The sequence below is a fragment of the Triticum dicoccoides genome, chromosome 5A, assembly GCF_002162155.2.
Source record: "Triticum dicoccoides isolate Atlit2015 ecotype Zavitan chromosome 5A, WEW_v2.0, whole genome shotgun sequence".
NCBI lineage: Eukaryota > Viridiplantae > Streptophyta > Magnoliopsida > Poales > Poaceae > Triticum > Triticum dicoccoides.
Genome location: NC_041388.1, coordinates 608,495,862 through 608,508,315, shown reverse-complemented (window position 1 = coordinate 608,508,315; position 12,454 = coordinate 608,495,862). Strand labels below are relative to the sequence as shown.

At 44.2% G+C, this 12,454-nt stretch overlaps 1 protein-coding gene and 1 long non-coding RNA gene across 2 annotated transcripts; one reads left to right on the top strand and one right to left on the bottom strand.

Moving 5' to 3' along the window:
- Positions 1 to 492: 492 nt before the first annotated feature.
- On the top strand, positions 493 to 1,293 carry LOC119298056. Its single transcript, XR_005145795.1, has 3 exons — positions 493 to 640; positions 741 to 929; positions 1,025 to 1,293. It is a non-coding gene; the product is annotated as an uncharacterized LOC119298056 (long non-coding RNA).
- A 3,281-nt stretch (positions 1,294 to 4,574) lies between these two features.
- LOC119303352 lies at positions 4,575 to 7,448 on the bottom strand. Its single transcript, XM_037580474.1, has 6 exons — positions 7,086 to 7,448; positions 6,475 to 6,578; positions 6,035 to 6,145; positions 5,819 to 5,966; positions 5,192 to 5,469; positions 4,575 to 5,068 (listed from the first exon to the last, which is right to left on the bottom strand). The coding sequence occupies exons 1-6, from the start codon at positions 7,338 to 7,340 to the stop codon at positions 4,852 to 4,854; spliced, it is 1,113 nt and encodes a 370-aa protein (XP_037436371.1). The 5' UTR covers positions 7,341 to 7,448; the 3' UTR covers positions 4,575 to 4,851.
- Positions 7,449 to 12,454: the final 5,006 nt, after the last annotated feature.

The window sequence follows — 12,454 nt, the reverse complement described above, 5'->3', positions numbered from 1 at the left end:
CATGGGCCTGGCCCACATGGGTTTAAGTGAGAATGGGCAAGCCCATAATGGTTCAACACAACCTGATGCTATCCCTGAGAATGTATGTTTGACAGGACCTGAATGTTGGTGTTAACCATTGTTGTTTAGTTTCTTATCATGTTTTATTTCCGAGTCTTGCATGTAGATGAAGCTGCGGCATGTGCACACTTATAAATGTGGTCACATGTACACATTGCAAAGCTTGTTAGTCGTGTTTAGAGGTGTCAGCTTGGTGTTGTGCATGTATGATACCAGGCCCGGCCCATAGGCCGGGCAAACGGGGCGCCCGCCCTGGGGCCCCGAGAGGCAGGGGCCCCAGTCCAGGTAGTGGTAAGTATCATAATCTGCCTTAGCCCAATGAAAATACACGGAAAAAAAGAAGGCCCAAGGAACAGCCCATCAGGCAAGCCGCACAAAGGAAATCAAGGACCAGCGACTCCTCTGCTCACCCAAACCACACACTCCAAGAACGGCGCCGCCACTCCCGTGCCTCTTCGCTTCCAACGTCGCGGCCGGCCTTTAATGGAAAGCTACGGCGTGAACTCATTCCCCAACCAGCACTCCTTCCTCTCTCAACGCTTGGCTTGCTCCCCAACTGGACTTTGGAGAGACCTAGATGGTACATGCATGTTCTCTTGTTCTTCTTTCTTTCTAATCTTGTTCCTCAATTCAAAGATTGATTGACAAATAGCTCTGCGTTCCGGCAAAGACGATTCCAGATCGTACATCCATTAAATCTGCATGTGTCTTGTTCTGCTTTTCATTGGATCCAAATGTGAGAGAGTCTTCAAGAAGGAGATTAGGAGAAGGGAGAAAATTTAGGCAATTCAGGCGTGTCTTTTTGTTCGTGTTGACTGCTATGGTGTACGGATAAGCCACCTACAACATCCACATGAATCGGTTTCCAGGTGCTTTTGATCCCTGTAGTAACATGTTTTGACATCATAGTTAGTTTATAAACATGAAATACTCAGCGTGCTTTGCTTTACTATGACTTATGCAGGATAGTTATTCTTTGAGTAAACAATTTTGGAGTGAAGAGCATGGTAGATCGGGGATGATCCAGAAACAAATGTAAGTTCAGGCAATAGTTTTATTTCTCATGGAAACACAAATGTTTTATGTTGCAACCAGTTTTGACAAGGCTATTTGTTTTGCCAAAAAGAAAGATGTGTCCACTGACAATTAGGAAGTTGATCTTTTCTGGCGCTATATTGTTTCATTACTATCATGATGGATAAATAGTAGTATTCTCAGTCTTAGAGTCCAAGATCAACAATATATGCTATGTACTCTATATTTACTTTGCTTCCGAAGAACAACTTAGCTTTTGTTTGTCAAGAAGGGCCCCTTGTTCTTATCTTGCCCCTGGGCCCCATATATCTGTGGGTCGGCCCTGCATGTATGGCACCAAGTATGCGTGTGAGTCTGCATCCAAGAGTTAGTTAGTTGCAAGCCTGGATAGTAGAAGGAGTGAATCACACGTACATGCATGGATAGAGTTTGTTGGTAGATTGGCTTAGAAGTGATCTTAGTAATCAGTCCTTATCTCCAAGACGTGGGGAGATCGGCCGAGTCGTGTGGCCAAGTTATGGGATTACTAGTGGCAGTTTGTACCGGCTAGTGGAGCTAGTCGTGGTGTGACTGGCTTGTGTACGTGCACTACTAATAGGCCGTGTAACAAATTCATTTGCTTAAGAGAAAGAGAGTCAAAAAAGGCACAAGTTGTGCGGTGCCAAAACTCCTGTTTGCTCTTCTTCTATCTTGTGTGCGTGAGTTTATCTCCTACCTTGGGCAGAGATTACACTGAAATGGTGTTATAACACACATTAGGTGAATTTAATGTGATTTTACAATATATGCTCAGTACTAGATTCAGGGAATTTGGCAAAGATACTATTTGCCATCAGTCAGCTCTTTGCCGTCCGCCGTCAGCTAGCGGACGGCAAAGAGATGGATGGGGTCCAGTGGACGACACTGCTGTAGTGGCCGTCCACCTTCTTTGCCGTCTACGACCGACGGCAAAGGGGTCTTTCCCATCCGCTGGCAAAAAGCAGACGGCAAATCAGCTCTTTGCCCGTGTTTACAGGGCCGGGCAGGTTTGCCATCCGCGGCTGACGGCAAAGACGTTTGCCGTCCGCTTTCTGGTCCTTTGCCGTTTGTCGTCGCAGACGGCAAAACAGCTGATTCCTGTAGTGGCTGCTGATGAATATTTTTGCTCAGAAAGAACAATGGAGGCACTAAACTTTAATTAGGTTGACAAACCTAAGCCGCAACATGTTAGAGTCAATCAAATTCTTCTTCAGACTATTTTGAGAAGCACATCAAAATCAAGTAAGCACATGTCCTTGTCATAAGGTTCAATATACTATATACTAAACCCTTTGGAGTTCTTCTTCGAACAACATTCAGAACATCAATACTGATGTAATCATCAATGCGCTTGCTACACTATTCAGTAGCACCGATGGCATAACTTCTTAAACCAATGTGAACAAGGTCTTCAACTTTAATCCAAAGATAGTGATAAAATGCTTACTTTGGTGCATATAGTTGGACATGGCAGCTTAAATGCTTGACAACACGTTCTTCAAAACATTATTATTAACTACTTTGGAGCATTCTATATAAATTATTACCAATTGCTGCTCACTGTTAGATGATTAAGATAATGAACAAGCCATATCCCAGCAACAAGAGAGAATTATCTTTTGGCAGAAAAGTCTTAATGTGATAAATGGTTATATATCTATTGGGAAATTTAGTGTGTAATAGGTTTGAGTAAATAGATCAACTACATGCATAGTTTTTGAGGGATGCTATATATGCATAGCACCTTTATGATTGAGTCTGCTGAGATATAGATATACCTCTTTCACAAGAGTTGAGTTGTAGAGATAATGGTTGATAGTTCATCGCGGAATGATCAAAATAGGTATTCTTTTGGAGTGGAAACATTTAGCTTAACCTTGACTTCTTTTTACATAAGAGGTAACAAGTATGGATGGCTGGAGGTCCAAGTGATTCGGAAAAAAAACTGAAGTTTAAGAGAAATGGGTATTTGTTCCATAACTAGAGCCAATTAAATGATTGGCACTAAAAATTCAAGCCTTCAACCAAACATGTAGCGATAAATGTCACAACCACTCGCGCTAACTCTTGTAATATGAGTAGAGTTCAACCTCTTACATATACACTAGAGTTCAACCTCTTACATATACAAGTAGTTTCCTCGTTGTTACCTTCACAGGAATTGTAAATTCAGTGCCAACACTATTGCTCCAACACATTGGCAGAGACAATGGAAAAATGTGTTACGAATGATAGGCAACGGGAACACGGAGTGGTATGCATATCTTCTACACAACTTGTAGTTCAGGTCATTTTGTCATTGTGTTGTACAAATATCACAAAATGTATACTATTTATGCCTTTCTTTTAGGTGCGGCGCACGGCCATGAAGAAGGGTTGGAGCTGTTCTTGAGTCCATTGTATGTTCTACATAGGTTTACCTAGTGATTGCGCTCTTCCGAGGTTTAAGAAGGGTTGGAACAATCTTTGCTCCCGAGGTTTGACAAGACCTTGTATTGGTGACCATGTTTGATGTTTCCTTTGCTTTTTAGCTGGATCACAGTCGTCCCAATTCCCAAATGAGCTTGCCAACTATAGGTTATTCTCAATCTGAGGCCAAAACTAGTAATGAATGCTAGCCGTAGCACGATTCGCTAGTACAACAATGATCTAAGAGCATGTCTAACAGAGCCCTCAAAACTCAACCTTCAAAACCAGTTTGAGGGCTGAGAAAATGTTGTTTTGAAGGCCGAAAATCCCTGGCGCAGATCAGTGCCCTCAAACCAACCCTCAAAATCTCTGTCTCGTCGTCCTCTTCGTCTGCACGGAGGGAATCGAGCCGAGACGCTCGGGAGCGAGGGAATCGTCTCTGTCTTCATCAACGTCGTGCGCTGCTCACCGCCGGAATTCGTCGCTGTTCGTCGACGTGGGTGCTCGCCCGCCACTGATTTTGGCCGACGTGGGTGGCCGCCACCATCTCCGCGTTTAGATTACTAAAATAGTGATGTAAACTAATATAAGAGCGTTTAGATTACTAAAATAGTGGTGTAAATGCTCTTATATTAGCTTATGGAGGGAGCACTTCGTATTTGTATAGGACTTGTCTTGATGGCGTATGGTGTGATGCCAGTTGTGTGGAGTTCTTGGTCGGAGCGTGCGGGTCGCGCCAGGCGTTTGGTGGTGGCATTTCTCCTCTCTGTGATGCTGCCATGGGAGCCCAAGGGGGAGGCTACCCGAAGAATAAGCCTTTTGGTCCTCAGATCTGCAGGGAGAGGTCCTGGCCTTGCTGCTCTCTTCACACTGCCTTGGTGGAGGAAGATGGGACGCAGAGGAGGCTCAATCCGTCTCCAGCGGAGCTGCAACAGCAGTTCAGTCCTGGAGCTGGAGCTCATCAGCGCGTGCGTGCGTGATGGGCCGACAGCGCGCATCGTCGGTCCCTTCCCTTTGGGGGTGTCACTTCTTATCTCAACATTTTGACATCAAAAGAAATGCAGACAAAAGATGTGCTTATATGCTTCTAAAATATTCTTCTACAGATAAGACATGGGTTTGACTTGCCTGAACGAAATCAGTTTACTGAGCACAACATTTTGGTGATCCTTTGGTAACAAAAAAACATGCTATCTTTCACTGGTATGTGTGATACGTTAATAGGTAACCCGCGTCCTCTTATATCCTGTGCTACAGCTGAAAGGTTGAACGCCCTATCTCAAATGCTGATCTTCCACTGGTGGAGAACATAGGATGAAATGCCGTCTTTCAGGCGCTCAACAGCGAGTCGGACTTCGGACCAAGGTACTGCTGCCAGATCTCGCCCGAGCCTTTTTCTTGGTGCTGACGGCCATCTTCAGCGCAAACATTCTTGGGTCCGTCATAGTAGAGAATGTCTGTGTTAGTGTCTGCGCGCTTCCAGTTGGTAGGGAGCTTTAGATAATCGTTATAGAAGGCCAGAGTCATTGCCAACATAACGCTGTCCCTGCAAATGGATGTTTGGCAGGAACGGGAATGGTGTTATCATATACCTAGGTGAATAAGTATGATTTTATAATACATGCTCAAGATGGGTATTTTTGCCCAGAACAGAATCTGAGTCACTGACCTTTGATTAGCTAGGTTGACAGCCTTGGTCCAAAAGGCGATAGAGTCAATGAGATTCCTCTTTATATTACGTGGCTCCACCAGAAGCACATCAAAATCAAGGAAGCACGTGTCCTTGTCAAAAGTTACAGTATGATGTAGCAAACCTCTTGGAGCTGTTCTTTGCACAGCATTCAGAACATCCATACTGATGTAATCTCCAACGCACTTGCTACAATCTTCAGAGGCACCCACCGCATAACTGCCCAAATCAATGCGAACAAGGTCTTCAATTTTGCCCTGGGCACGTAGGAGCAACATTTCACATAAGGTAACCCGAAGATACTGAGAAAATGCATACTTTGCTATATACTTGGACGTGACAGGTTATGCCTTTTGTGTTTAATAACTGGATATTCGTGCTCAAAATCTTCCATGGAGCTATGCCTAATTTATCAAAGAACTCACAACCCTGGCAATATGACCGCTCGCTATCATCATAAGTTAAATTGTTAAGAGAGCAAACAAGCCATATGACCAGCAACATAAAAAAACTATCTTCTGGCAGAATTTTTTAATGGGACAAATGGCTATCTCTCGGGCAGTCCCATAATAAGCTGAGTAAATAGATCAGATATATGCATAGTACCTTTATGATTGAGTCTGCTGAGATATAAACATATCTCGTTCGTGAGAGAGCCCTTGCAATAACGATTGGTGACAGTTCATTGGGGAATGACGCAAAAAAGTTTCCTTCTGGAGTGGCAAGATTTAGCTTATCCTTGATTTTCTTCTGGCTGAAGGTAACAAGTATGAGGACGCGAGAATTCCAACGATACGTGACCATTTTAATTTGTGCGCTCACCTAGTAACAGTAATATTTGAATCAGGTAGCACTGCTTTTATCTTGTAGTAGGGCACTTGATCATTGCCTCCTTCAGGTATCAAGAAATTGAAGGATACATGATGCGGATCACTGTAAAAAAAAGTAAAAGAAACATGTTGGTTACATAAAACACTAAAAAAATACGTAAAGCCACAATTATGTCATTAATTCTGTTCTATACCGTAGTATTGCAATGAGCAGAGGTAAAACTATCCAATACCAAAGGGGTGGTTTATCACTTTATGTTTTGCAGTCACCATTGTCCATGGAAATGTGAAATAATCATGAATCTTATGATGCAGGATGACATTTTTCTACAGCAGGTACCATAAAGTTCTGGTAGTTAAAGGCTCTCTGTTATCGTGTTAATTTCCTCACAGCAAAATTACTGAAATAAACATAAAACGGAGAAACAGAACCTTGAGCTGGACAGGGTGGAGTTTGTCAGCACAGCGAGAGTACGAAGATCCAGACAGCTTATCGAAGAGTAGACATCTACAGTTTTAACCTCATGGGACAGATCCTGCGGGCAAAATAAAATATAGAGCTTATTTTGGTAATTCGGAATAACTTGTAATCGAAACCGTTGTCAGTGCAAATCAATCCCAACTCTGAGGAGACACCCTATAAAGTACAGTAAACCACCAGGCAGGAATTCCAATTTAACCCTGCACTACTACTACTAGTATCAAGTTTAGTTTTGATCCTACATTTGGACTTCCTATACTGTAAATTTCAAGCACCCACGAGATGGAGGCCAAATCGCATCCACCCAATTTCCCCATCCGTGAAAGAAGTGCATTTATCATGAGTAAAACAGTTAGAAAAATCATGAAAATGGGAATCCCAATTATACGAATTGCATGCTAGTGATGCCCTAGTGAATCGGGGTGAAATATGGAGAAATCAATAGGCAGGCAGGGAATATCGCTCCGCCCACTCAAGTCCAAGAGCGCAAATCGTAGGCAGCGGGGGAGCCGGGAGCGAGACGGGCGAGCCCGGCGAAACGCGGCGGCGGCGGCGGCAGTACCTGGGGGTGGCGCGAGGAGTCGAAGGGGACCCAGGTGCGGGAGGGGTCGGCGGGGTGGCGGAAGTGGGTGGCCGGCAGGAACTGGAGGCCCCCGAGCACGAGGACGGCGGCGAGGGCCAGCATCTGCATCCCGGGCCACGCCCGCGGCGCCGGCTCGACGTCGCAGTGGATGACGCGCTGCCCGCCCGGAGGCTGCCCCTCGCCCCTCGCGCTCGCGGCGGCCGCCGCCGCGGGCCGGCGCTGGAGGCCGTCCATGGAAGAGCCGGGCGGTGGGGGCGGTGGTGGGAACGGGTGTGGAAACGGGCGGCTCGAGCTTCGAAGTCTTCGTCGCCGGGCGTGGGTTTGTTAGTAGACGGGCCGGGGCTCTGTTTTTGCTCTGGCCTTTTGGATCTTGCGGGCGATCGGGCGGTCCGATTTATGTGCCATCTCAGGAAAGCCTGTACCAACGGCCTTGTCCTCAGCAAATGATTTTTATCGAGTTCCATAGATAAGGTTGGGTTTCCCACAAGAAATTCTAGAGCAAACCCTTTGAATTTGAATTGTGGTTTTGCTATGTGTCACAATTTGCCCTTCCTCCTCCTTCTTTTCGCCTCTAGTTGTGTGAGGCGGAGCTCACCGGCTAAGTCGGCCAAGGAGATGACAATGGCAGCGCGTGAGCTCGAAAATGAGATCTCACTAGAGTGCGATGGTGACTTGAAAGGAGTGACTTGAAGTTTACGAAAAATCAGACACATGTGCTATATATAACCAGCTCAACTAAACATTCACACAATAAATGACATAACTGTGTGTGTGCCAATTCTCAGTACATGGATGGAGTTATAAATAGGTTCTTCATCGCTACCTTTTTCTCTAGAATTGTAGTTGTATGCGTGAATGCTGTCGCTCGGACACATCAACAGGGAAGTGGTAATGTGTTAGGAATGGTAGGCAACGGGAGCGCCGGCAACAGTATGATCGAAGAGTGCCGTGTGCACAAAGTGGTGTGCATATCAATAGGAATTTTTCATGCAATCGTGCTATTAGCAACATCCAAATTGGAGTTCAAAAATCTCACGGGATGATAGAAATTTCCTTAAGAGTAAGACGAGAGTAGTACTAAGATCTGGAACATTGGGCAGGCAAAAATCCTATGTGGCCACAGGAAGTGCATGTGGGTCACCTAGAGTTTGCCCACTGAGCTGGGTCATTTACTCTACAATCATTCCTAGTGCATTGTTGCGTAGGATTGGCCACAGATATGCTTCACTGACCTAACGCATGACCGTCAAGGTTTTTATTTCAGCATGCACATGCCGCAAGGAGCATTCAATCAATCTTGCTCAAGACATGTTGTACAAATTACATCAATGCCCACTTTTTCAAAAGCTAGAATCAAACCATTTTATATATGAAAAACCATGCATTAAGTTCATGCGTCGTTGAAATGCACTGAAAAGCTCCCCAATCTTAAAAAGAAGCCAGCTTATATATGATATCTTTGCGAAAAACAATATGACTTTAAAGCAGACAAAGTGTCTCAAACTTGATTGTAGAAGAAAAACCTGGCTTCCGAGTTTAGAGTATATCCACTTATGGATAAAGTAATATAAATATGCTTGTTCTTCATTTGCCCCGGCAGGAGAAGAAACAAATTAACCATTTAGAGAAATCTCCCTCAAAAATGCCAAATGGGCCAAATAGCTAGTTTTAGTAACCTAGCTAGGACACTGGACATGCATGCATGTTACTTTGCTTACCTTTTGGAATATTTTTAGTTGAAATTTAGGGTCTCCTTAGTTAGTAGGATTCTGGAATTAGAAATATGCAAAATACCAACTAGGAAAGAAATGCATGCACAACATGGAGTATTGGAAAAATATATTTATTTATTTTGCAAATTTAGATGTTGGTCCACATGAATAGAGAAAAACTTTGATGTCACATAGTCAGATTAAAATCAATCCACATGATAAAATATAGTTAGGATGTTATTTTGACATTAAGGATGTCGTTTTTGTACTTTGTGCATACGTATTCTATAAAGTCGTACATGTTATTTAAATCTCATGAGTCTTTTTCATTTGAAATCGGGATCAAGAGAAACATCCTCCATTTTTCATTTGCTGCATTCCTTTGAACTAGATGCATGAATAGTGCCATGGTATGCTTTTCCCCCCTATTCATATTTTCTTCTGGTTTTGGTGTGAACCAAAGCTATCTTACATGATTAACAAAGGAATTGAGTGTATTTGCACCACCATGCCTCGCTTGCAAGGCTCAACAAAAACTTTCCTTTTAGCAATTGGAAAATGTATAAGATCATAACCACACATTAAAATGAGCTCGAGACCAATCACACCCCCAATGTAGTTATTTCTAATTTCTTTTTGACGTAGTACTCATCTTATTTGATGTTGCACACTAAATTGCAGATGTATTTTACAACCACCCATCTCTTTCCACGTATTATGCATCCTATATAATCTCCTCTCCTTTGCAAATTACAATACTCAGCCATCCCTATACATTTTCGGCCAAAACTTTACTTATTTCTTTATGATTCCATTCTACACTTGATCAAATACTCGATACCCAATTGTACACGTATGACAAGAGAAGACAATGAAGAGTTCCAAGAATACGATGAAACAATGCTTACCAATCATGCTTGAGTAACATTCGAAAGTTTTAGCTCAATGAAGATGCATGGAAAAGATGTGTGGTGTAGACTTAGGATTGAAAGGCGTCGGAACAACCTATCAAGAAATAGCCTTATTTCTTGGGAGAGGCATATCATAGTGTCGTAGTTCACCAGAACAGATTTGTTACTTTGACAAAGTTCTAATGTGACTAGTTGAGTCCGCATGCATCCATCCATCTAGACCAAAGAGACTGTGCATGACCACGTGTACTTGTCTCCGTGAGTTGCACTGGTTTCTGGCATACGCATGCACATGTGCACGCATGCATCCATCTAGGCCAGAGAGAACTTACACGTGCATGCTTCTATGAGTTGCACATAAGGCAGGAACATGGTGTATCTTGGTCAGTCAGCATGTTCAGAGTAGGATCACATTTTGAAACAAAAGAAACTATGGATGTTACCCTTGCCCAACAAAAATCCCGCACTTTCTATGGAGACTGGCCCTGTAAGAATGAAACTACAAAGCAGAGGAATGGAAATGGATACATGATGGCCATCAGCGCCTTGCACCGTGCTGTGCGCTCGACACAGCTACTCTTGTGGGCGCTCTACTTCTTCTTCCAAGCGGGCCAAGAAGCTCCGCGATGTCTCCTTGCTGATCCAGTTGCCTCTCAAGGGCACACCCAAATAGCTCGGGAAGAACAAGCTCAAGGCGCTCACAGACTGCTACGACCTCAACCTCAACGGCGTCCTGGTGGAGGCCGAGGCTCGCTCTGTGGCCTCTGCTTCTACCTCGTGTGCGCACACCCTCGACCTTAACGATTAGACGATTCAGAGTGATCGTTGCATTAGTTGGCCTTATGCCTATTTTGCTAGAGCAGTTCATGGTTGTTCCCTTTCCCAGCCTGTTGGGAGTCGTCAGGGCGGGTTCCGTTTGTGTTCGTCCTGAGGTTTGGTCGGGTCTCTTGGCCCTCTCTACCGCTGTCTGTATACTATGGTAGTGTCTTGTGTTGGTCGAGTTTGTGGTCTCTCGCTTGTAAGCTCCGGATGTTAGTTTGATGCATGGCATGTTTATTTTCTCTACTTCCCGTCTCTCTTGGATGATCTCTCAGCTCACACTTTTTTTTGAACCGGGCTTTACCCCTTTCCATTACTAAGAGCGGAAATACAAACCAGTTCAAGTTGACAGGAGGAGGGAAAGAGGGTAGAGCGAGTTCAAGCATTACCAGGAAACCCACCACATCCGCCCGCCATCGAAACGGGTGCCATGGGGCGAAAACCTGGTAACACTACCATCAAGTCTATTACAGCCAACTAAAGAACGACCAAACAGACGCAAACCACATATCGGACTGCCCGAACTAGCATGACTAGACAAAAGTATCAGACGACGAGAGTAGACGGAGAGGATCGCCTCCAGCTCCATTTCCAGGGGACGCCAGGGTCATTTTTCACCACGCTGAGGCCGCCCCTGATCTTCACGTCTGGATTGTTTGCTTGACAGGGTCACACAGCTTCATCAGCTGCAGCGTGCCGTTCCTGATCATCTCTGCACCTGCACGAAGCTCTCCAGCCGCCTCTCCTTTCTGCAAACCTGTCCAGTATAACAGAAACAAACAAAGGGAGAAAATAATCTCAAAAGGAGTTTTAATATGTTTTTTCTCAAAAGTGGCCCGATTACGCACCAACCAGATGGCCCAACATGTAGCAGCTAAGCCCACAGTATAAAAGGTTTCTTTGCCAGGAAGAAATTTACTGCACCAAACGAAATATTGCCAATAGTTATTGGGGGCACTTATCAGTGCCCAGCACAGCCCCAATAGATCTCCAAACCACCCTAGTAACGGGGCAAGTGAAGAAAAGGTGTTTAGAGGTTTCTACCTCCCTGCAGAATGAACAGCAAGGATTCCCTGGCCACTTCCTTTCCCTCATCACTTGTCTTGTGAGTACCGCATCTTGGGATAGCTGCCATAAAAAGATTTTAATCTTGAGAGGAATTTTGGCTTTCCATATCCACTTATAGTTACACCCAGCAAGGGGTTTTTCCAGCAATTTGTACACAGATCTAGTAGTAAACTTGCCGTTCTGGTTAAGCCCCCAGAAGACTTTGTCACCATCTCCACCTTTTGCAAGGGGAATGTTTTTATTGTAGATCGCAACGCTTACCACTTCTTAAGCAGATCAAGGGTAAGCCTGCGTCTAAAGAACGAACTGGCATTGTCACCAGCCAACTTGTTCAAAGTACAGTCTGGGAAATTGCAAATGTCAAACAACTGAGGGAATTGTTCCTGAATAGCAGGAGACCCATTAATCGAATGTTTCCACAGCCTAGTGATGTCCCCCATTTTAGTGTCTACCTGCCCATCATATATATATATTTGACTTTGAGCAGTGATTTCCAGCAAGGTGAGTCAGAAAATCTGGCAGTGACATCCGCGACAGTTTTGTTGCGAAGGTATCTGGCTCGGACAATATCTTGCTAGAGCCCTTTTTGTGTTTCAAGCTTCCACCACCATTTGACCATCAGGCTTATCTTTTGTTTCCGCAGGTCCTTGATACCCAAACCTCCTTTCTTCCGTGATCTACATATTCTACTCCATTTCACAAGGTGGTATATTTTTTCTTATTACACCCTTGCCAGAAAAATCTCCTTCTGTGCTTATCCAATCTCTCAATAAAGGTTTTATTCATAAGCCACATCGACATATGATACATAGAGATTTGTGTAACCACAGAATCTAAC